Source organism: Neolamprologus brichardi, chromosome 2, assembly GCF_056152115.1.
Source record: "Neolamprologus brichardi isolate AB-2024 chromosome 2, ASM5615211v1, whole genome shotgun sequence".
In the NCBI taxonomy this organism is placed as follows: Eukaryota; Metazoa; Chordata; class Actinopteri; order Cichliformes; family Cichlidae; genus Neolamprologus; species Neolamprologus brichardi.
In genome coordinates this window covers 32513445-32534922 of record NC_142105.1, presented here as the reverse complement: position 1 = coordinate 32534922, position 21478 = coordinate 32513445, and the positions used below count along the sequence as shown (strand labels likewise).

The window sequence follows — 21478 nt, the reverse complement described above, 5'->3', positions numbered from 1 at the left end:
TATGATTGAGAAAAGGGCCCCAGATTTCGACAAACTTAAAATGGGTGTCAGCCAAACGATAACGAACCTCTTCAATATACAAACAAGCGATCATCTCACGTAGCAGGATGTGCAGTTTTAAGCTTGGCCAAAACTTTGGAGTCTTTCTCCTGTCCTTGGAGCTGCTCCTCCGAGGTTTTATTCCTGTGTTGCAGGGAGGGAGACAGCTGCCATCGAGGAGTGTCACCGACTTAATTTATTGTTGTTCGCTTTACCTGTGTGGTTTTAATGTTGACTAAGTGTGTAATTATAAGTCAATATGATAATAATAATATGAGAATTTTAGTGTTTTTCATATTTATGTAAGTAGGAGTATTTTATAGAAATTGTAGTTTTGTACTTCTTCTAGTTAAAACATGGTTTAATATTCAGGGAGGGAATAAATATTCTCCCTTCTTCATTCAGATAGTTCAGTTGATACAAGCAAAACCAAATTCACCATGTTAGCCATATAAATGAACATAAGTATTGCAAAAAATACATTTATAGTATTGTGCAGAATGAATAATTTATAAAGTCCAACCAATAGCAAGTAGTCAAACTTTAGGTACTTGACAGGAAGTTATACTTGCCATTTCTCTGGAGTTAGTCTGTCTTGTCTCCTCTGTCTCTTCACATTATCCTGGATGGACTCCATCCTGCAGACATGATCTCTGTGGCTGTGTCAGACTGTATGAACCAGTCCTGTTTTGCTTGATACTGTAAACAGTTCTTTCTGACTCCGGTTGCATTTTTCATTTGTTGTTATGTTGCAGAATAAATTTGGGGTTGATGGCACACCTCTCCGAGAACTGCAAGACCAATATGAACTTGAAAACGTAAGACTGTAATGTAGTCGGCTCATTCCATGTTGGTTTTGTCATGTCATCTCCAGACTTGGAGGCCCATAGAAAGCACAGTTTTGCAGGTAGTGAGCTGGAATGAGCAGCAATTCAATGCTGCAGGTGGTCAACTATTTTAAAAAGGTTAAATAATTTAATCCATAGTATAATCAGTAATAAACATACTGGTTCTTTCTTTCTTTATACATGCACATCTTTGCTTACACTGCCTCCTTCAGGACAAAGTGGGACAGAACAACTTCTCCATCTGTAAGAGTGGGTATTACCATTATGTTAAGTCTTGGGACATTAAAGTTATTTAGCTTATGTCATTTCCACCAAAGCTCCGCCCAACTAAATATAGAGGTCTAATCAACCAGTGATAACAACATCTTATATATGCAAAGCTACTGGTAACTGTAGCTGATAAATACAAGTCATAAAGTGAGGCAAACCGGGGAAAAGTGCAATATTTTCCTCTGAATTATATTCTTCCATCCAGTATTTTACAGTGTGACATTATAATTTGCTATCACTGTGTATGTGTAGTCTAATAATAGCCCTGGGAATGTTACAGTAGATACATTTAACAGCATTTTTAGAATATATAAATGAAACAATTCTTTGCAAATAGTTAGGCTTAGTTTTTGCATCTATGTAAGTTTTCTTTAATTAAAATCAAACATTTCTGTCCACATATCTCTCGTAAATATATATAATAAATCCAGAGAAAGACTTCGAAGCAGATGAACCCGATGAAGAGACACAACTTGAGGATTTGACTGTGGTCATCAAAGAAAGTGAAAATAACAAAGACAAAAACCATTAATGTCACAAAACCCAGTTTGTATCAGTTATTTGTCATAAAAAGGCATCTAAGATGTAGTTTAGTTTCATTCATTTATAAGTAAATATGTTTAAATAAATTGTGCAATTTTACTTTCCCTTAAAAAAAAAAACCTTCATTCATTTTGGTTTCATTTATTTTTTTCCCTCTACTTAATAATAATAATGGATTGCATTTATATAGCGCTTTTCGGAGCCCTAAAAGCGCTTTACAATTCCACTATTCATTCACACACTGGTGGAGGCAGCTACAGTTGTAGCCACAGCTGCCCTGGGGCAGACTGACAGAAGCGAGGCCATCGTGCCATCGGCCCCTCTGGCCAACACCAGTAGGCGGTGGGTGAAGTGTATTGCCCAAGGACACAACGACCGAGACTGTCGGGGCTCGAACCGGCGACCTTCTGGTTACAAGGCGAACTGCCAACTCTTTGAGCCACGATCGCCCTTACTAATCTGCGCCTCACAGATTGAGAACCATCTATCCATTTCCTCCCAGTTATCCAAATAGGAGTCACAGAGAGGGCTGGAGCCTACTCCAGCTGTCACGGGACGAGAGGCGAGGTAGACCCTGGTCAGGTGATCAATCTGTCACAGAGCTAACACTTATAGACAAGTCAATTTAGAATCACCAATGAACCGAAGCCCATGTAAAAAACACTCTGAGAGAACATTTACATTCTACAACGAAAGATTTGAACCCAGCACCGTCTTGCTGCGAGGCGACAGCAATCAGTTTTAGAGCCACTGTTGAAAATGACAGACAGAAGCGTCAAATGTTTGGATCACCTTTTTTATTCAAAATGTACATCAATGGAATCAAACTAAAGTAAGATCCAGAATCATTTGAGGTGTGGGAGAGGTTCTGACTACAAGAGGTGATGACTGATACTAGAAAAAATGTATGGCAATTCCTGACACCAAAATGTTACACTCAGAGTCACGTCCAAAGGTCATAGGTAATAAACAACAAGTCTCCACTTCGATACACAAAATATATCCTTATAAATTATATAAATGCACGAGTATTTTTTAATACTCCTATCTGGGGTTTCAATTCAACTCCGTCTTATACTAACATTTGGCAAAGTGGGAGCTGAAATCATAGGACAGAGCAAATGTACATGAATTATATGCACCGATTTGAAGAAAACAGCAATGGAGGAAAACAGATAGCAAAACTTTGTTATTTAAGGGTTAAAAACAAGCAGGTCAAAGATCACTGCAGTAATGAAAACGAGAGAGAGAGAGATGCATGCAAAATATAGAGTAGGCAAGTGAATATTAAAGCACAATGTGTAGTAAAAGGCCATGACATGTGACCTCCATGGTATTCGGCAGTGACGTGTAAACATGGGCACCATAAACATCGCTTTGGCTCTTGCATGATTATGACTCTTAATTTAGATGTGCAGAAAACAAAGGAAGGGGACGTCCTCATTATACTGTATCACTTTAACACATTACACATAGTTTATTATGTGCTTCTGTTCTTTTGTTTAAAAGCAAGTCTCGATGATTCACTGTCATTTTATCCTAATGCCTCTGGGTTGAGAATTCTCTTGAACAGATGAGTGCATAGTGCAGGTCACAGCAATTTTATTTCAACTAAAGGTCAAATAATGACTTCCTCTGCGAGTCCCACCCGACGACTTCTATGAACTACAAGAGTCTCTCTATACATTAAGACATGATAGCAGATTTAAATTGTGCCCGGTTCCTGACCTGCCCAGCTTTTAACCATCCTCAGGTGGTCAGAAATACCATGCGAGTCCACATTAAGGCCATATTCAACCAAGGGAGATGCAATGGGGGAGAGTAAAAGGTTCATACAGCGAGAAAAGCAGGAAGAGGTAAAGGGTGCTTAGTTCTTGCTGAAGCTGCAATCCCCTCTTCAGGTGGTCAAGACAGATTAAAAGAAGCTAAAGAGACAAAGAGAAAAGAGCAGGCAGTTAGAGGGAGGAAGCCGAAGCAGAAATGCTTACAAATAAAAGATTCAGAAGTGCGATTCATATCAAGGAGAGAAAAACTTTCGGTTTTGAATTAAATCTTAGTGATCATAGTCATTCAAACAATACACTATAGACATAAAACACCCGATTATATTGTGTCCACGCCATGATTTTCTTTTTTAAACAGTGAAATAAAAGGTACAGCCCGTGTTACGATCCCACGACTTGTCTGTGGTCATTCAGGTGTACAAAAATGTAAATAAACGAATAGGTGCATGTTCTCCATCACAACTGAAGTGGAAAAGGTATTAGTCACAACAACACAACACGTAAACATGTAAGCATAAGCAGAGGCAACATATGGTGGATTAGATTGCTCAAAGTGAGTTTAAAGCAGCATTGAAGCACATACACGTTAACACGTATTATAGCAGAGCAGGTAATGTATAAGAAAACCCTGCAGGGATGGGGAGGGGGGGGTCCACAGAGCCTCTGGTCACATTTGAGGTACTCAGTGCCCACAAAGGCTGGTCCCTTAGCAAAGCTTGAGGGCTGAAGACCTACTCAGTGCAGAGCCAGGGATTACTGCAAAGGAAAGTGAAACCACACAGACCAATGAGCTGAGGATTGCGAGGAAGGAAAGGATCTTCTGTTCAAGTACTTTGACCCTGGTATCATGTGGAATTATGTGAGTTAAGGCAGGAGTACTTTCAACTCAAGACAATTCTCTCTTTCAAGAGGCGATAAAAGTAACCCTGAACCTTGAAGTGGTGGAACAATAAAGTATAAACTAAGTCAGCAGGCGCCTATTTGATCTGAGGGCCATGAAATAAACACACCTAAAAATCTTCTTTCAATAAAAATTGTTAGTCAAAGCTAGGACAGCAGCTGGCTAATGAACTCGCACAAGTACAACCTACTGGCACCAACATTTGTTCACTGTAAGCCTCTGATAAATGAAATATAACTATTTCATCCATTTATTAAATAAACCTTGATTTAATTTCCTAAAAATAAAGTAATGTTTGTCATAGACAATGATTATGTTCACAGGTATAATATATGGTGAAAAATTGGCCTTTATTTTATTAAAAATGTCTTTAATATATGCGTAACACTGATACAAATAACACTGGTCCCTGCAGGACAATGGACATTAAGATGATTGACTTTGAAAATGTGCCTTCATATTGAGAACAATGAGAAAAAAAGAAAGTTACAATTGCACTTACAACATTAATATATAGTATGTAAAAAACCATCACATTCGGGTATAAAACATTAAAAGTGCAAATGTGAAAGCTAATACAACGATGCACAAAACACATGACGATGAATGAGGTACGGGAGAAGTGGCAAAGAGAGGAGGCTCACATCTGTTCATGCATGAGGCTGAAGAGAAACAACATCAGCAAGGGGACACTAAGAAAGTAAATCTTCATTTTATTTTTTATTGTTTAAATGTCTTTATAATTCTTAAAGAAAATGCAAAACAATGTAATGTGGTTACATTCTGCAATTAATTTACAGTGCCGGGAAGCACCTTTCTTATCATTCTAACATTCTAACTGTAATACAGTATGAATTTTATCTGGTTACAGCTGAGTTGTTGACTCTTGTATTGCTGAAGCTTCACATAAAAACAAACAAACAAACAAAACTTCACTTACTAAAATTATAGACTGTATATAAAAGAGAGCCATAGCTGCTGTGACATCAGTGGTTTGTAAAGCCCCGCCCACAAGAACTGGGATTGGATTTTGGAAACTAGCAATCGCAAGAAACTGCAACGCTCATACAGTAATAATTTGTTGCCCTAAAGTAGATCTCACTTAACCTATATTGTGATTTATACCGTTTTTATTGAGGTATTAAACATTTATGCAATTATACTTCTTTTTATCAGCAGAGGAACTGCCCCCTAATGGCCACTGAAAAGAATGCAGACGTAATCCACTTTTGCTTTGACTTTACATTTCAAATCCTGAAGATACACCTATCTTTTATATACAGTGTATGATGAAAGCACACGGTGGCTTTTATTGTGAAGGAGACTAATCAAAAATGTATCTACAAGAGAAGCAACTTTACTCCCTGCTAACAATTTGAACAACATAACATGAGACAAATTGACAGATTTTAAATATCTACATCAAGACGAGGTTTTTTGGCTGCACAATAACGGATACAGAACGGACACGGGCTGCTTTTCTGTCGCACTTCTAAAAAAGAAGGTGCTCAACGAGAGCTTGTCGTAGCACAAAACTCTACTTCCTGTTACCACTTTAACCACAGGTGTCACCAAATAAGCAAGAAGTGATTAGCCTATCAGAAACCCAATGATTAACTACTTGAAGTGTGCTTTTCTTCAGCAAGACATTTTCTTGAAATGCAGCAATTTCAGACGCCACAGTTTCATGGAGGCGGTTTTTAAAAAAATACATAAGTCTACTGCTTTTCTTCAATCTCAAAGTCAATCTGCCTTCATATTAATAACAGTCTATTCTTGTAAAGTCTGAAATCCAAACCAGATTTCTCATCCTTCATGCTTCAGTCCCATTGTTTTAATGCATGTTTCCATTTAGCCTCAGTACATTTCTGCCCATCACTACAGTAGTCATGTATGTTAATATCTTTTTAAAAGCTCACATCATGCAAAGAGTCACTAAATATTAAAAAAACAAAACAAACATGGAATGCATTTTGTAAATTTGCACAAAAAGAGAAGCCGAATAATTGCTTGTACAACCCACACAACTGACAAGCATCATTCAGCATGAAACAAACAAAAGAGTAAGTCAAACTGATAGCAATGCCCAGCGTCTTCCACAGAGCAGGGAGGGGCATGTGGAGGGTTGGATTATGGGGTAATGTGAGGGTGAGGAAGGGGTACTGTAAAGGATGATGGGGTTGGAAACTCATTCACAGCAGGATGGCCACAAGGGAGCACTTTTTCTACAGGAATCCTTAGCTGGAAATAAGAGAGAAGGGCTGTTATTGCTTTCTTGGAGTTAAAACATCATCACAACACACAGTTTCACACAGGTGACATCACATCACATTAGTTATCAGGGGGGCGCTGACAGGGAAAACATGCTTTTTAAGGCGACTCAAAAGGACTGAGTGCAGAGGTGAGGATGTGAGTACAGCTGTCTATTTGTTTGAATCGGACAGTTAAATAAATCTTTTTCTTTCTTTTCAGGTTTTCCTCCCTCCCTTGAGTTTCGAACAGTGGGTCTCATTGTCTTCCTCGAGCCTTGCTCGTCAAACGCCATCTTGTTTCCAGCTTTTTTAAGAGCTCTGAAATGCTTGTGGAGTTTACAGATTGCAAGACAGATGTCTTTATTCACTTCTACCCTCCCCAGTGGTTGAGTCTTAACAACATGTCCCTCTGTGGATTTGGCTTTTGAATCCACAAAAGAGGGGTGGGGTGGTAGTGGGAGTGGGGGTCGTCATATGGCTCTGGCTGATCGACAAAACATGTCATCTTTGTAAACAGAGAAGGGCCCCGAGGCTGCTAGCTGCTCTGGTGTGACCCGTTAGTTTCAGTTACTCTTCAGTTCAGCCTTGAATGAGTCTTTGTGCAAAGTCGGGGAAGGGCCACAAGAAAAAGAGACTGTTGTGCATTTGGGGAGGCAGATGGAACAGTACATCAAATGGATGGGTGGGGATCTAATAAAGTGGCTGATTTAGAAGCTGGCAGAAGGACGGTAAACACTGCCAACTCAAGGATAGGATCGGCACAGATGTTTCCATGAAGTACTGCAAATCTGTGGCAATAAAATACTACATTTGGATTAGCCATTTCTCAAACAGTGACGTGTTTAAATAACTTGAATGGGCAAATTAAATCGATGCAAATTAGAGGAGATTTAACAGCTTTATAAATCTTCATTTGTGTTTACGTATTCAGATTCAGAGAAGTTGGCTGCACAGTGTGACAGCTACTAATGCTTCAGTTTCATTTCTGGTTAACTTGTACGACTCATCAGTCAATCGTCTGAAGTTCAAAATGTCAGATAATGAAAAAGTTGCCTTTTCAAAGTCAAATAAAATGTTGCGAGCTCCATCCATGTTCTGTTAATCTGGGCCTGGGTCACGGTGGCAGCGCTCTCAGGAAAGATGCCTAGACATTCCTCTCCCCAGCCAACAATTCTAGCTCCAGTAGGGATGCAGGAGCGTTCCCAAACCATCCAACAGACATAATCTCTCCAGCATGTTCTGGGTGACCTCCCATTAGTACTGAGACACATCTCCTATGCGGCGTCCAGAATGCCTTGTGATCAGAAGCACAAACCACTTCAACTGGCTCCTTTCCACACAGAGGAGTTGCAGCTCTACTCTGTGCTGCATCTTCCCAGACATCCAGACACACTTGGCTGCTACATATGAAGGTGGGAAAATAGATCAACTGTCTTCACTACAACAGCCAAGTAAAGTGTTTGCATCGCTGCAGATGCCGCACCAATTTGACAGTCTCCTGTTCCATCCTCCCCTCACTCGTGAACAACACCCCAAGATACTCAAAAAGTCTCCCACTTGGGACAGCAACTCCTCCCTTTTGCCCAGAGTGGGCACTCCACCCATGTCCAGCTGAGAACCATGGCCCCAGATTTGGAGATGCTAGATGCTCACACTCGGCTGCAAAGTGCCCCGGTGCGAGCTGAAAATGATCAAACGCTTAGAGGTGATCCTGAGACCACCAAACCAGAGAACCAGAGTCATAAAAATCTATGAATCAGTGACAAAGGGCCGTTCTGGTGGAGTTAATAATGATTCCCGAATTGCAGAAGCTTCAGAATTTAAATATTTATATATTTTTTTCCACATCTGTTGGCGGTGTAACTCAAGAAGGGGGTCTTACCAGAAAAGGTGCCTCACGCAGCATGCAGCAAGTGTGGGAGGAGTTAACTGGAAAACATTACGGATGCAACATAGGTGACACATGCACTCACAGGACACATTCAAAACACAACGTTCATCATAAATAACTGTCTCCTGGGGACTGAAAAGAACTTGATTATTAGACTAGACGCTAGATTTAATTTGTGACCTTGAGACAGAGCCTAAAAAAGAAAATTAGAACGGCTGTGAAGAAAATCAGTTAGCAAGAAGGAAATAAAGCAACAAGAAACCTCTCAGTGCAAGTGTCTTCTTCCTTTTCCAACAGGCACATCAGCTTTAACACAACCAGGAGTTGATTAGCACCATGAAGGGACCGACAATGTCAATAACACATCAGGCTGCACACGCAATAGCAGCCTCAGTCTCACTAAACTTGTGGCATAAGCAAAAGCGTCAGATCTATTACCAAAGCATTTGGAAAAGTGTATAAAGTATTGGCACATGTGTGTAAAGCTGTTTACACACATGTATTGAGAGCGTTTGATTTGTGGTGAACCAGCAGCAGCGCTTAATTGCAGAGCAAAGATTTCTGACTGAAATTCATTCATCTAACTCTGCTGACAGTTGGCTACTTTTCAACTATTTAGATGAGGACAGATTGTAATTTTCACCAGTCTCCCTCCCCTCTCGTCTCCTCTTATTTCTCCACACTGGCGATGAGTTATAGTCGGCTCACTTAGCGTGGAATTTAGTACTAACTACAATCTCTATTATTATATGGAGGGAAAACTGGAACATTCATCTGCCTCTGTGAATTAAAGAGCAGTGTCAAAGTCTGCTTATAAGGATTTGCCTGAGCCTTTCAGCTCTACAAATCTAATATGGATTAGCATCAAATTATACAAATCCACGGTGGGTTATTAACCAGTGGTGGCAGATAAACCACTGAGATATTGATGTGACAGTTCCAATACACACTGATATAAAACCTTGAAGTCAGTTATTTTATCACTGGCTTGTCAACACCCTCCCAAATTCATTTCATACTCCACTTCCTGTAGTCACACAGCCGATGGTACACCTGTGAGGGTAAAGCCACAGAGCGGGATAACAGTACTCACTTTTTCCTCTCTTTGTCCCTCTTGAGTGTGGTGGAGCCCCCTGCCTGCTGAGCTTGATTCTGCAACAGCTCTGCGGCAGTCTTTTTCTGTTTGAATGTGTTGACCTCATCGTCCAGACTCTTCTTCTTTTCTTCCAGCTTCTTTTTCTCGTCCTGGTGGAGTTTCTTCAGACGGTCGAATTTCTCGTGCAGCTACGTGACGAGAAACAGACACAGTTGTTTTGTGTTTTAAAAACAAAGCAGAAATTTATCTGCCTCACATAAACACTGTTTATGCAGCTGATACTTACCTCTTTCTCTGCTTCTTTGAGCTCAGCCTCTTTCTCTTTAACTCTTTGGACAAACATTTGCCTCATTTCTTCTTCCTTCTTTTGCAGTTCTCCCATGAACTCGTTCCTCTTAGCTTCATATGTTTCCTGCAGACTGGCAGAGGAATAAATATGAGCAATAGAAACAGTAAAGCAAATCTCTTATAACATAAATTTAGCATATTTTATAAAAACCATTCAAGATTTTAACGTCAATACTATGAAAACTTCCACAGTTACAGGCCCCCAAAGTGTAAAAAGTAAATGGGAGGTTGGGGGTAGAAATAAGCTGATGAATGCAAAAATCAGCTGCAATAAAGCAGTCTGCTACCTGAAGGGCTTGCTGTCAGGATCCGTGTCCTTGAACCCCATTTCCTCCAATTTACATCTCCGATAGAGTTCATAGTGACGCGTGTGCGTCTGCTCTCGCAGGTCCTCCATGTTAACTCTGATCAGCATTTCCCGCAGTTTGACAAAGTCACAGTGAGTCTCGTTTTCCACTGTGAGAAACAGAACACAGGGACTTAGTGCATGTTAGAAGTGGGAATCACCATACATCCCACGATACGATATTATCACAATACTTAACGCACGATACGATATTATTGCAATTTTTAAAAAATATTTTGCGATATTCAGATTCTGTACATAAAGGTAAACTTTATCAATATTCATTTTATCTAATATCAAAGTCTCACACTCAGTCTTTCTCTCATTTCAGTTTGATTGTTGACAAACTGAACGGTTTGTATTACAGTCTAGTCCAACTTAACTGAATCAACCATCTGGTACAATTATAGCTATTCTGAACGATGCAGTTTATGAAAACTATGCAGCCCCTTCAGCAACTGAAGAATTTGAAAGTAAATTAAAACAAAATATAATTTTACATTAAATAAAAAAGTTTTAAACTTAATTAAAATAAAACATGTCTTAAATTAAAATAAGTAAACTGTCATGTTTATTGCTGCCATAAAAAAAGTTAAACACATTTGGACAGTGAAGGAATGTCAGGATTCTTGCTCAGAAAAAGGATCAACATGCTCTGAAGTCAGAGCACAAAAACCTTTTTGTAACAAAATATCGATTTCTGCTGTCCCTGTATCCATACATTATTAGCAAACAAAATATCACCATACTACACAGTATCCATTTTTTCCCCAACCCCTAGTGCATGTCTCACAGAACAAACTAGAACGCATGCTAAAGCTACAGTATAAAGTGAATCAAACAAACTGCAGCAGTATAAAAAGGCAGTGTTCATGTCCTGTGTTTTCTGTATTGATTTTTGGTGCTGGACTGAACCGAGCTGCGTGCCTCCACAGGACATGTGACACCATGTGAGTATTCATGCAGACAGTCTGGGGTAAACAGACCCAGTGTTTGATAAAAAGCCTTCTTCAGTCGTAAATATTATACACTGCAGGCCATTCGCATTAAAACAGCGGTGTGGGTTTCATTGTTTTGGCAGCGATCCAGCACGCTGAATTTTAAATGAAGTATTAATGATATGGGGAAAACGCTGACTTTAAGCTTTGGGGTTTTTTGATGTAATCCACATAAATATTAGACACACATCGTGGGAAATGCATCTCTGTTTACCCTATGGCTGCTTGTATAAAAGGATAGAATTTCTGAAGGGATTACACCAACATTAAAGCAAATTTAGCAGAAAATTGTTGTTGTTTTTAAAATAAAGACTTCAGGGTGTTTTTTATGTTTTATAGCATTATAAAGTAGACATAACAAGAAACGAGAAGAGCAGTCATGCTGAAAGCATTTAAGCTGCATGTGTTGAATAAGACCGAATCATATAAACATCTGCACACATGCATGCACATTTGATAGTAACAGCAAGCTTGTGTCTGTAACAAACGGCAAATCAGTGCAACTGGAGTTAAAGTATTGACAGTTCTGTCTACTTCACATACATTCACCACACCATTGATCAAGGAGGTCAATAAAAACGACATAAAGTTCCTTTATGGGCTAAAAGCTGGTGCTGCAATGATTTACAGTGTGATGGAACTGCAGGTTATATAACTGGTTATCAGCTAGTCTGCAGCAGCTATTTGAGTTGAGCAGAAATATAAGGGGAGGGAGTGGCTAGAGCAGCTGTGATGAGAAGGAGCATGCTCTCATTTCCTGTGCAGGATGTAACCCGGGCTTACCCTGCACCGTTCCCCAGGGGTACTGCCGGGCCTTCACCATCTTGTTCCCAATCTTGACTTCCTCTGTGCTCCCCACCACGGCAAAGGGCAAATGGCTCTGTGAAGCGTAAAGAAAAGCACGGTTGGTGTACTGCCAAACACACACTCTGCAAATTCTCCACAGCTTCTCTCCACACACAACATAAATAAATAAATCAAACACCTAGTGTTTGTGCTGCAGGCATCGATTCCATTACTTCAACTTACACAAGCTGATCATTAAGAACTTGTTTTTCCAGACAGACAGCACTACAATAAAGATTTATGATGTCTCAGAACAGAGTTGAGGTCAGGCTGTGCAAACATGAGAGGAGAGGCTGCGGTTTAATAGAATCAGTTAAGGATAGTTAAGGAATTTGCACAGATCAGGACTAATAAACATCTAAGTGAGCCTTGAATTATCTGTCAGTGAACACAGGCCCTTTCCCACACTGCAGGTTTCCTGCAGAGCGAGCTAAACGCTCGCCGTGCTGCGGCAGCGGCTTCCTGACAGACTAAGGAGACGCGTACGACATCTGCCCCGACTCCACATCACAAGTTGTTACGCTGGTAAAATAAATTAGAATTAAGCAGTGTAGCTACATCCGTCTGCTCCCTTAGTCACACAGGGTCGCCACAGCAGGTAGCTCCACACGTTTGATTTGACTCTTTAATCCCAGACGCCCTTCCCGACACAACCCTGAAGGCTTTTGTGTCCCCCTCCACGACTGAACTGTGGATCTTTTGCTTAGGTTAGCTGAATGTGTAAAGCACAACAGTAGAAATGAGCCTTACGTTCATGGTGGAGTTGATCTCGGCCACGGATTCGTCATCGGTGGGGAACTGGTAGATCTGCACGCCGTTGCTGACCAGCTCACTGGTGATTTTGATTTTGAACTTGGCCAGCTCACTCTTAGAGATAGCATCTGACTTGGCGATGATTGGGATAATATTGACCTGCAGATAAGAAATGAGGCGAACATTCATGTAGGTATCATAATAGCGCAACAAGGTGAAGTGAAATATTTCAGACATTCAGCAAAATATAGAGAAGACTAGTTTCACAGCCTTCTGTAGTCCAAATTTAGAAAGTAGCTGATTTATTAAAAAAAAAAAACTCTCTTAAGCTGTAGCTAGAATTAAGTAATATTACAGTTTAATAACAGAGTGCATAACACTTTTTCTTATACATGGCTTCCACTCATATATTCCCAAAAACTGCAGTAGTAATTTAAAAGAAAATATGAAAAATGATAGGGGTACTATTTGTTTTAACATTCAGAGAATATAAGCAAATTCAATACAGACAGGCTTTCTTTGAATCAGCTTTACAGACAAAAGCTAAAACTCCAATCAAGAGATAAATGTGGTTATCAACTTAACTCAGGTTTCCTTTATATAAAAAGGGTGAATTTGATGCTTCATTTGACTCTTCTGCACAAAATGCACCAATCACATGCTGCCTGTTTCATTTAAGACGAACATACCACAGAGGAATACAGAAACGATGAAAATAACTTCACATGTGAATCTCCATTGCTCACAAATCAGGAGATCAATTAGTGAAAAGGTCATGATTTTTACACTCAGTTTAAGTCAAAACAAATTTGCTGTCCAGTCATGTGATGAAGCCAGGTTCAAAGAAAGCATCTTTTTGACATTAAATGCACTGGCTTTAGGTTTTAATATATATAACTTCCCCCTCAGAGAGGACAGAAACATAATCTTAAGTACAGAGATAAAAATAGTAAAAGCAGCAAAGAAAGTGAAAGCTTTCGTGTTATGTCTCAGATCACAGAAAGTTTCTCCAACCGTGGACATATATGTTATCCAAACAGTGATAATCTAGGGAGGTGGGAAAAACAGGCACCGTCATATATAAATTACTGACAGGTGGAAAATAACATTTCACTCCTACACTATTTTTACAGTGCTGTGTCAGCCCACACAATCCCTGATTTTTTTATTATTATTTGAATGTGGGCCCCTTTCACTAAAAGCAAGGGATGCTCCGGGTCATGTGAACAAAAATATCTTAGTGCATCCCTTCGTCTGGTGAGGATACAAAGTCTAGCTCGAGGACACTTCAGCAGAGCGCTGTTTGAATGTGCTCCTAGGTGAACGTGTAAACAGAGGAGGCTCTGCTCTAGATCACGCTGCTGTGAATGCTTGCTGGAGGGCACAGCTGCTCTGGCAAACGCTAGGCTGGTTCTTTGTGCAAAAGCCATGACGGCCATGCAAATAAGCTGATGGGAAAGGACCTCACAAAAACCAGGCTTCAGTCACTGAGCAGACTGCATTTCACAGCTGACCTACACCGACGCAGCAACAAGCCCGAGCCAATTTACATTCAAGCAGAAGGAAAAGGTTTATGGCCTATGACTGAAGAAGACAGTGTCAAAGCACATACCTACAGTATATCTATGACACGCTACTCATTAAAACAGATATTCTGTAAGATCGTTCAGCTGCAGCGCAACTGTTACACAATAGAAACAATCCTAAACATCTTCTAGCGAACTCTTTGACACAAACACAACTAAAGATGACACTCAGTGAAGTGAAGCTGACCTTGCTATCAAGTTTTTTCATGGTCACCAGATCGAGCGATTTGAGCGAGTGTCCCGTTGGAGCGATGAAGTACAGGCACGCATGGATGCGGGTGTCGTGGTAGCTGTGTAGCGTGCGCTTGATTTTCAGCTCCTCCTGTAGATATGCTTCAAACTGGGCATCAATAAACTCCACAATGGACTTGTAGCTGTTAAAAGATGAGGGACAGAGAAAAAATTTTGTCAACACACCACAGCATCTGAAACCAGCAAATATTAAGCTTTTTTTTTTTTAAATATAAGCTACATTTCTTATCTAAATAGTAAGGCATTAATATTCAGGATATCAGCGAATCATTGCAGCACTAGAGTCACTGTTATATATAAAGTATACTGAAAGTATAGCTACACAGAAGATGACTGTGACTTCTAAAGACTTTGTCTCCTCTGGGAAAATCATCTCTTTTTCTATACTTTAATTATAATCATTATCCAACAATCTGCAAGGAACCTAGCAGAGTAAAAATCCACTACAAAAAGAGTCCGATCAGATTGGGAGATTTGAGTTCTCACATGTTTCTCCTCATGGTAACTTCAACAAAACTTCAGGGCTGCAGTGCATGTGTGAAAACGCCTGCAGTCAGAACATGTGAGAGCAACTACCTGGTAAACACGATTAATTTTTAACTAACTTTACAGAAGCAATGATCAAGTTTGCTGTGTGTTAGGACAGACTGTCTTATCTGAGCAGGTTTAGTCTAAAGCAGGGAGGTTTCAAACAAATGGGCATTTCAAGTCATACTTTATACTCATACCAGGTCAGATTCTTGATGTTTGTAGTTTTAGAGTATTTGATTTATCCAATAACTAATTCGATCTTATCTGCAATGACACATGCGAGAGAAAATGAACAAAAGAGAAAGATGTTGGCCGGTTTATTGAGGACTACAGGAAGCTTCAAAAGGCATCCACCCTTTCCAGAAAACAGACCCATAAACACTGTGGGAAAAAACCCACAGCTTATGTAGAAAGTATAGGATATTCTGCCTGCAGCAGTGTATAAGATAGTTTAACCCCATGTTACTTCCCCTGGGATTTCCAACAATTGCAGGATTCCCATTGTACAGAGCTTACAAAGTTCACACAGTCTCCTCCTCTTCCTCAACTTAGCCTCTGCAGCACACTTAAGGTTTGGTAACAAAATCGTGGGTGTATACAGCAGCTTGTCATATCCTAAGGCTGTGATTTGCTTCTCATGCCAGACAGGAAAACAGCTACATCTTAATTTCTGTTTCCCAAAACTGATGAGGAAACGACTTCACTTTAGACATCTGATGAAAGAAAGTTAAGCAACGAATGACACATAAGCTGCGGAGAGGCTTCAAGTACTCCCAAGATGTCAGGTTTGTCTGGGATGTATATTGCTCCCACTGAAAGATCCAAATAAAAGAACGTTGTGGAGTTTGACGTCCCCCCTCTCTCAAAGATGAAGCAGCTAAAAGTGGCTGACTTACCTGTCTTCTTTATTGATCTGGTCTCCAAAGCCCACGGTGTTGACGACAGCGAGTTTGAGGCGCACGTTGCTCTCCTGAAGTTCATAGGTGTTGGACTTGAGTGTGACTCCCGGCTGGTTGTGCTGGGTGGGCTCACCTTCAAACTTGGTGTTGAACAGCGTGTCCATCAGAGTGGACTTACCCAAACCCGTCTCACCTGCACAACAAAGAGAAAATACATCAAGTTACTATCTTCATCTTACTATTACATCATTCAAATCACATCTCTTCATCTTTACTTACAGGGCAGTTGCTATTATTTCACTAACTGGAAATAACTCCCAAACCAAAAGGAATTTAACGACAGGCCCTTTTCTTTGATCAGCTTGTGATATATTTCAGCTCAAGCCACTCTCTCTGACACTACAGTTGTGTAACTCAAGCAAGAAAAAAAAGGTGCCTGATAGTGTTAGAGTACATTAAAAACAATGTATTGAATATGCTTAAAACAGAGTGTATTACTCTCAAATGCTTAAAGCCACAAAAACAGCAGCAGTAGCTGCTATGTAATGTACTCTGACATCCATTTACTGTTAGATGACTCAGATACTGAGCTCCATCTGTAAGAAAATCTATTTTTATTCATTATAGCCTGACCTACAGTCCAACCATGTTAGCCCATTTTTGTGGGACATCTTACAACATCCCTGTTTTTCTCTGAAAATACCACAAGCACACAGACACATGTTTCTGAGCAAAGCTCAGGTCACAACAGTTAAAATTTTGCATCTTGTTAGAAGAAAGTGAAGAACACGTGGAAAGGACAGGATGGGTCAATGTGTGAAGTAAAGGCCAAAATCAAAAACAACACAACAGAAACATTCTGCAGACATACCAGTCATCTTTGAGGCACACATCGTCACATTCTTGCTTGAGTCATACAGCAGCACTTACAGTTTGGAACAAAACTGTGGTTTTTCTGCAGCGTCGTCTTTGCATCCATATTTTGATTGGATTGTACTCATGTTTTTATAGATTATTTGGAAAAACTGGCAGTCAAAAAGCATTAAAAAGTAACATTATGAGAAAAAACACACATTTCACTCCACTCCAGAGTATAAATAGAATCTAGAGGATGTGTTTAACTTGGAGGAAACTCAAAAGCCTGTCGCTCGTGCCCACCAATCATTTCACCATCAAAAAGTCTTAAGTGGACATATTCTGCTCATTTCCAGGCCCATATGTTCATTCTTGCACTTTACTAGAGTATCTTTGCATGTTAACAGTTTAAAGTAATCCCTCAGTTTAGCCCCTCAGTTTATTCTTTGTCTGAATTAAATCTTTTTAACTCCTCCCATGTTCCCTTTAAGCCACCCTCCTTCTGATTGTCTCCCCCTTGCAAGAAAAAAACAGCAGCTTTGAACAGCAGATGGGCCAGAGCTGTGTGCCCGAGATAACCACATTACAGATATCCCCTTTAAGTGACATCATAAAGAGCCGAGAGTTTAAAAAAAATCTGAATCCTGGGCTTTTGCTTCACATGGATTACTTGTATATACAGTGATCTCATGATCTGAAACCTTTGCCTGGTTTAATATGAACATGCACCTGTAGAAAATATGAGACAAATGCATAACAGGTCTAGTTTGAAATAAATAAACACAGGGTAGTAATGTAACGTAATCTAATTTGCAGCATATCACAAAAACACATTGTATTCAAGGTTAAGGGGAACTACCAGAGTTCCCACAGCTTTCTATGGTTTTAAATGTTATAGCTCTGCCATCAGAGATGTTTAGTTAAATATTCAAGCAAGAATAATGAAGTTAGTCACAAAATAAGTTCCCCCACAAAAGAAGATCCCATTATTTTAATGCTATTACATCCACTGCAGTTTTTGTTTTTGCTAACTCACTGCCAAGCTGATGACTGATGAGTATTTTTGAATGTTGTTGTCTGCTAAGACTCATCTTTCATGTTACTTCCTGTGCTGCTCTGCACATATTTTATTGCTTTCTGGACATTTAACATGTTCCAGAAAGGAAACCCTAATGAAATATGTTTGTATTTTCAAACAAAAACATAATATGAATACTTCTGTTTTCTATAAATACAGTATCATAAACTATAACCTCCACCTTTCTCCCATTTTATTACTTGCTGTTTTTCTTCCTGCCTGTCAACTCTGGCACTGACATATTACACATGCCTAACCTGAACAATAATAGAAACGATTAAATAAATATATAAATAAAATGGAAAAGACAAACAAGAGGAGCCTAAACAGAGTTCTGAAAATGCAAATATGTTTGACATAATGACACATTCAGATCCTGTTTCTGAGTGCAAGTACTGCCAGACATGACAGGCCTTTACAAAAATACTAAAACCTCCACAATAGCAACAAAATGCCATCTAAATAAACTGAACATTATTTTCTCCATTCAGCTAGGGCTGCTGAATGGCTGTATTAGATTAGTTTTAGTGGGATGCTAATAAATTGGCAACTGAGTGCACATAATTGAATACTTCCAGCACTTAATAAGGCTGATGTGACTTGGTTCTCCAGTCTAAAATTAAACTTATAGGGCATCATTTCTGACTGTCCTCTACATCCTGGAGCAGGCTTGTATCCTGCATTCAGTGTTGCATTGTTTTTTGTAAACAGTCGTGCATATTCAAATTAAATAACCACCAGCAAACACTTGACTTTCCTGAACTGAGAGCATCTTACTCATTACAGTAACCAAAGCAAGCAAAGAGGAAACTGAGAGTCAAACACTGAGCAGCTTTAATCTTGTGGAAACACTTGAACTGAAGCAAAGACATTGTGCCTGAAGACATAGAGAGGAAATCTCACATGACACACTCACCAACACAGAGGATGTTGAAGCAAAATCCGTGGTTGACAGACTTGTTGACCAGCTGGTCAGGCATGCTGTCAAAGCCGACATGGCCCGATAGAGGGACAGCACGAGCTCCTTCACCCTAAAAACAAAAGACATAAAGCAACAAGTCAGTGCCTTTCGATCGCTAAACACCTTCCACGTCTGTAAGCACGTGCAGGATTCCTTCTAACGTGCTGAAATATGCATCGCAACGACAGCTGTCCTGTGTAAATAAAACCGTACCATGCCTTCGACCATTTTTTGATCACGTTAGTCTTTGACAATGAGTTCAGGTGCAGTGCTAACTCACTTCCTGCTTCCTGAGCTGTGACTTTCTTCCACAGACGAGACAGTTAGAAACCACAATGTACATATATGGAAAGGTACTGCTGTTTGTGTCAAGACAGAGCGTTTAGAAAAAATTAGGGGGGAAAAAGAGCTTACTGTTTAAAAATTTAAAAAAGAAAAGAAAAACGGATAAAAGCATTAGCATAACTGGCACTGAGTTTTGGGGTTTTTTTTAAACTTCCTCTTCTGAGCTTATTTCACTTCCATTCACTCTATCACACTGTTTATAGACAACCTGTATCTGAACCACTAAACACAACAAGTGTAAAAACACTGTTGTTACATATGTGTGTGGGTGTGTGGCTGCTGGTAAGCATCTCCATCAGTGTGAACCTCCTTTCTGCAGCCAACGTTTTGCAGGAAAACAAAAAAATGTAGATTATATGGCAAAAGAAAGAATATCTCAACCATTTCAACCTCAGACAACCAGCTATTATGTGGCTTAACATAACACACTGTTGCAGTCCAATGTGGTGAAGATTTCTGGGAGGAAAAACACTCTGTTTTAGACTCAATTTAAAATAACTGAGCAAGCTGAGGGCACTAAACAGTTGTGGATTATTTGGATGGCTGAAATTGGGTTTAAACAGCTGAGGGAGTGTTTGGAAAACTGGACAACCAGCCCTATACTCTTCAGCTGCAAGTGCAACATTCCTGAGACCATTCCCGCTTTTCATGACACTCACAGCCAAGTTACACACAGTGAGCGGGTTTCCATTCACTGGATATGGATATCAAACTGTAAAACCTTGCTATTCTCAGCCCTCCCTCTGGGTTACGCGGCTTCTTTCCAAGCCCCCTCCCAAAAAAGGCAAACTTAGACCACGATTTGTGCATTGCACGGCCAAATGTCTACAAGGAGCTACGATCTATTTGTCCGTAATATTCATTAAGACAACGCCCGGAAAACAAAGTTGACGGGTCTTGCATAAAACAACATAACGGAAATGAGCATCGTAGCCGTGCCGAAATGGGGGCGTTCAGAATGAATGGCCTACCTATGGCTCTGTAACAGCCTCTCGTTTTTATGTGAGATAATAGATAAGTCGGTTACTTTAAAATTTAAATGTCTTAATCTGTTAATTCCGTTTACAGGGTAATTTAGGTTTTTACCAGTACAGGAAATCTGCAGGCGTTAGCATACCAAAATGAAAATATTCTACCGGAGAGCTTCGACTGTTGAGTGCTGGGCCTGAATTTGATATCTGGTTAAATCTTGTTTTTATACCGTGTTTAGGGACGCATAATCAGATTTCTATTAGCTCTAATTATAATTGATCTAATTAAGCCACGGTACACTGGATTTGGATGGAATAGCCACGAAAAACGGATGGTGGCTGGGTAAATCTGCTTGAAATTATACACTCTTCTGCGAAACGCTTGATCCATAACAAAAATATATAAGATAAATACATGAATTCCAGTGTGAAACAGGCTACTTACCGCTTGCCTTGCTATCTCAGTTGACGCCATAGTAGCTGCTGTTAGCCGGAGGACGAAACCTCTGCTGCTCTGTTTAGCAAAGGAAGCTGCACCGTTAACGTTACACCGAAAGATGGCCTAGCAGGAATGTACCACAAACCAATGCGCTTTTAGATATGATATTTTTAAAAACTGTACCCATATTATGTATTTCTTACTTATTAAATATAAGCTACAGGCATACTCCAAATGATTTATTTAGAATTTTGCTTCGTAAAAATAATAAAGATATAAATAAAACTATTTACTGTACCCCCCCTCAGGATGTCGCCATGGTTCCGTCTGGTGGTAGAGACGGCGATCCGCAGTCAGTAAACGACACATTCGTGTCAGTTAAGAACAAACGGTAAAACCAACGCGGCAACGATCAGTCAAGGAAACTTTTTAAAGTGTTTATATAACTTCAAAAAATTAATCACTGTCCCAAACACACTTAGGAGATGTATGTAAGCACGGAAAGTAATGTTTATGGTTTATGGGTTTTACGTGAGAACTAACACGAATTCCAAATAAAGATCAGGGCTGTATTTCCTAAATACGTAATTGATTTAGGGTTATTGTTGTTTTACCATTAATTAATACATGATTATAAATATGTGCC

General features: G+C 39.7%; 1 protein-coding gene across 5 annotated transcripts; it reads right to left on the bottom strand.

The window, feature by feature from the left end:
• Positions 1-2480: 2480 nt before the first annotated feature.
• On the bottom strand, positions 2481-21216 carry septin6 (septin 6). Of its 5 annotated transcripts, none has more exons than XM_087851622.1 (11): positions 21134-21216; positions 20839-20956; positions 19033-19147; positions 16181-16376; positions 14689-14875; positions 12913-13074; positions 12100-12196; positions 10260-10428; positions 9911-10043; positions 9622-9812; positions 2481-4240 (listed from the first exon to the last, which is right to left on the bottom strand). In XM_087851622.1, exons 1-11 carry the CDS (start codon positions 21199-21201, stop codon positions 4216-4218), a joined length of 1461 nt encoding a protein of 486 aa, XP_087707748.1. In that variant the 5' UTR covers positions 21202-21216; the 3' UTR covers positions 2481-4215. The 5 variants fall into 5 exon arrangements, with proteins under 5 accessions (XP_087707748.1, XP_087707737.1, XP_087707739.1 ...); XM_087851617.1 differs by lacking the exons at positions 2481-4240; positions 21134-21216 and adding exons at positions 4717-6626; positions 8520-8566 and having other exon boundaries at positions 20839-20957; XM_087851611.1 differs by lacking the exon at positions 21134-21216 and having other exon boundaries at positions 20839-20957.
• Between the last annotated feature and the right edge of the window lie 262 nt (positions 21217-21478).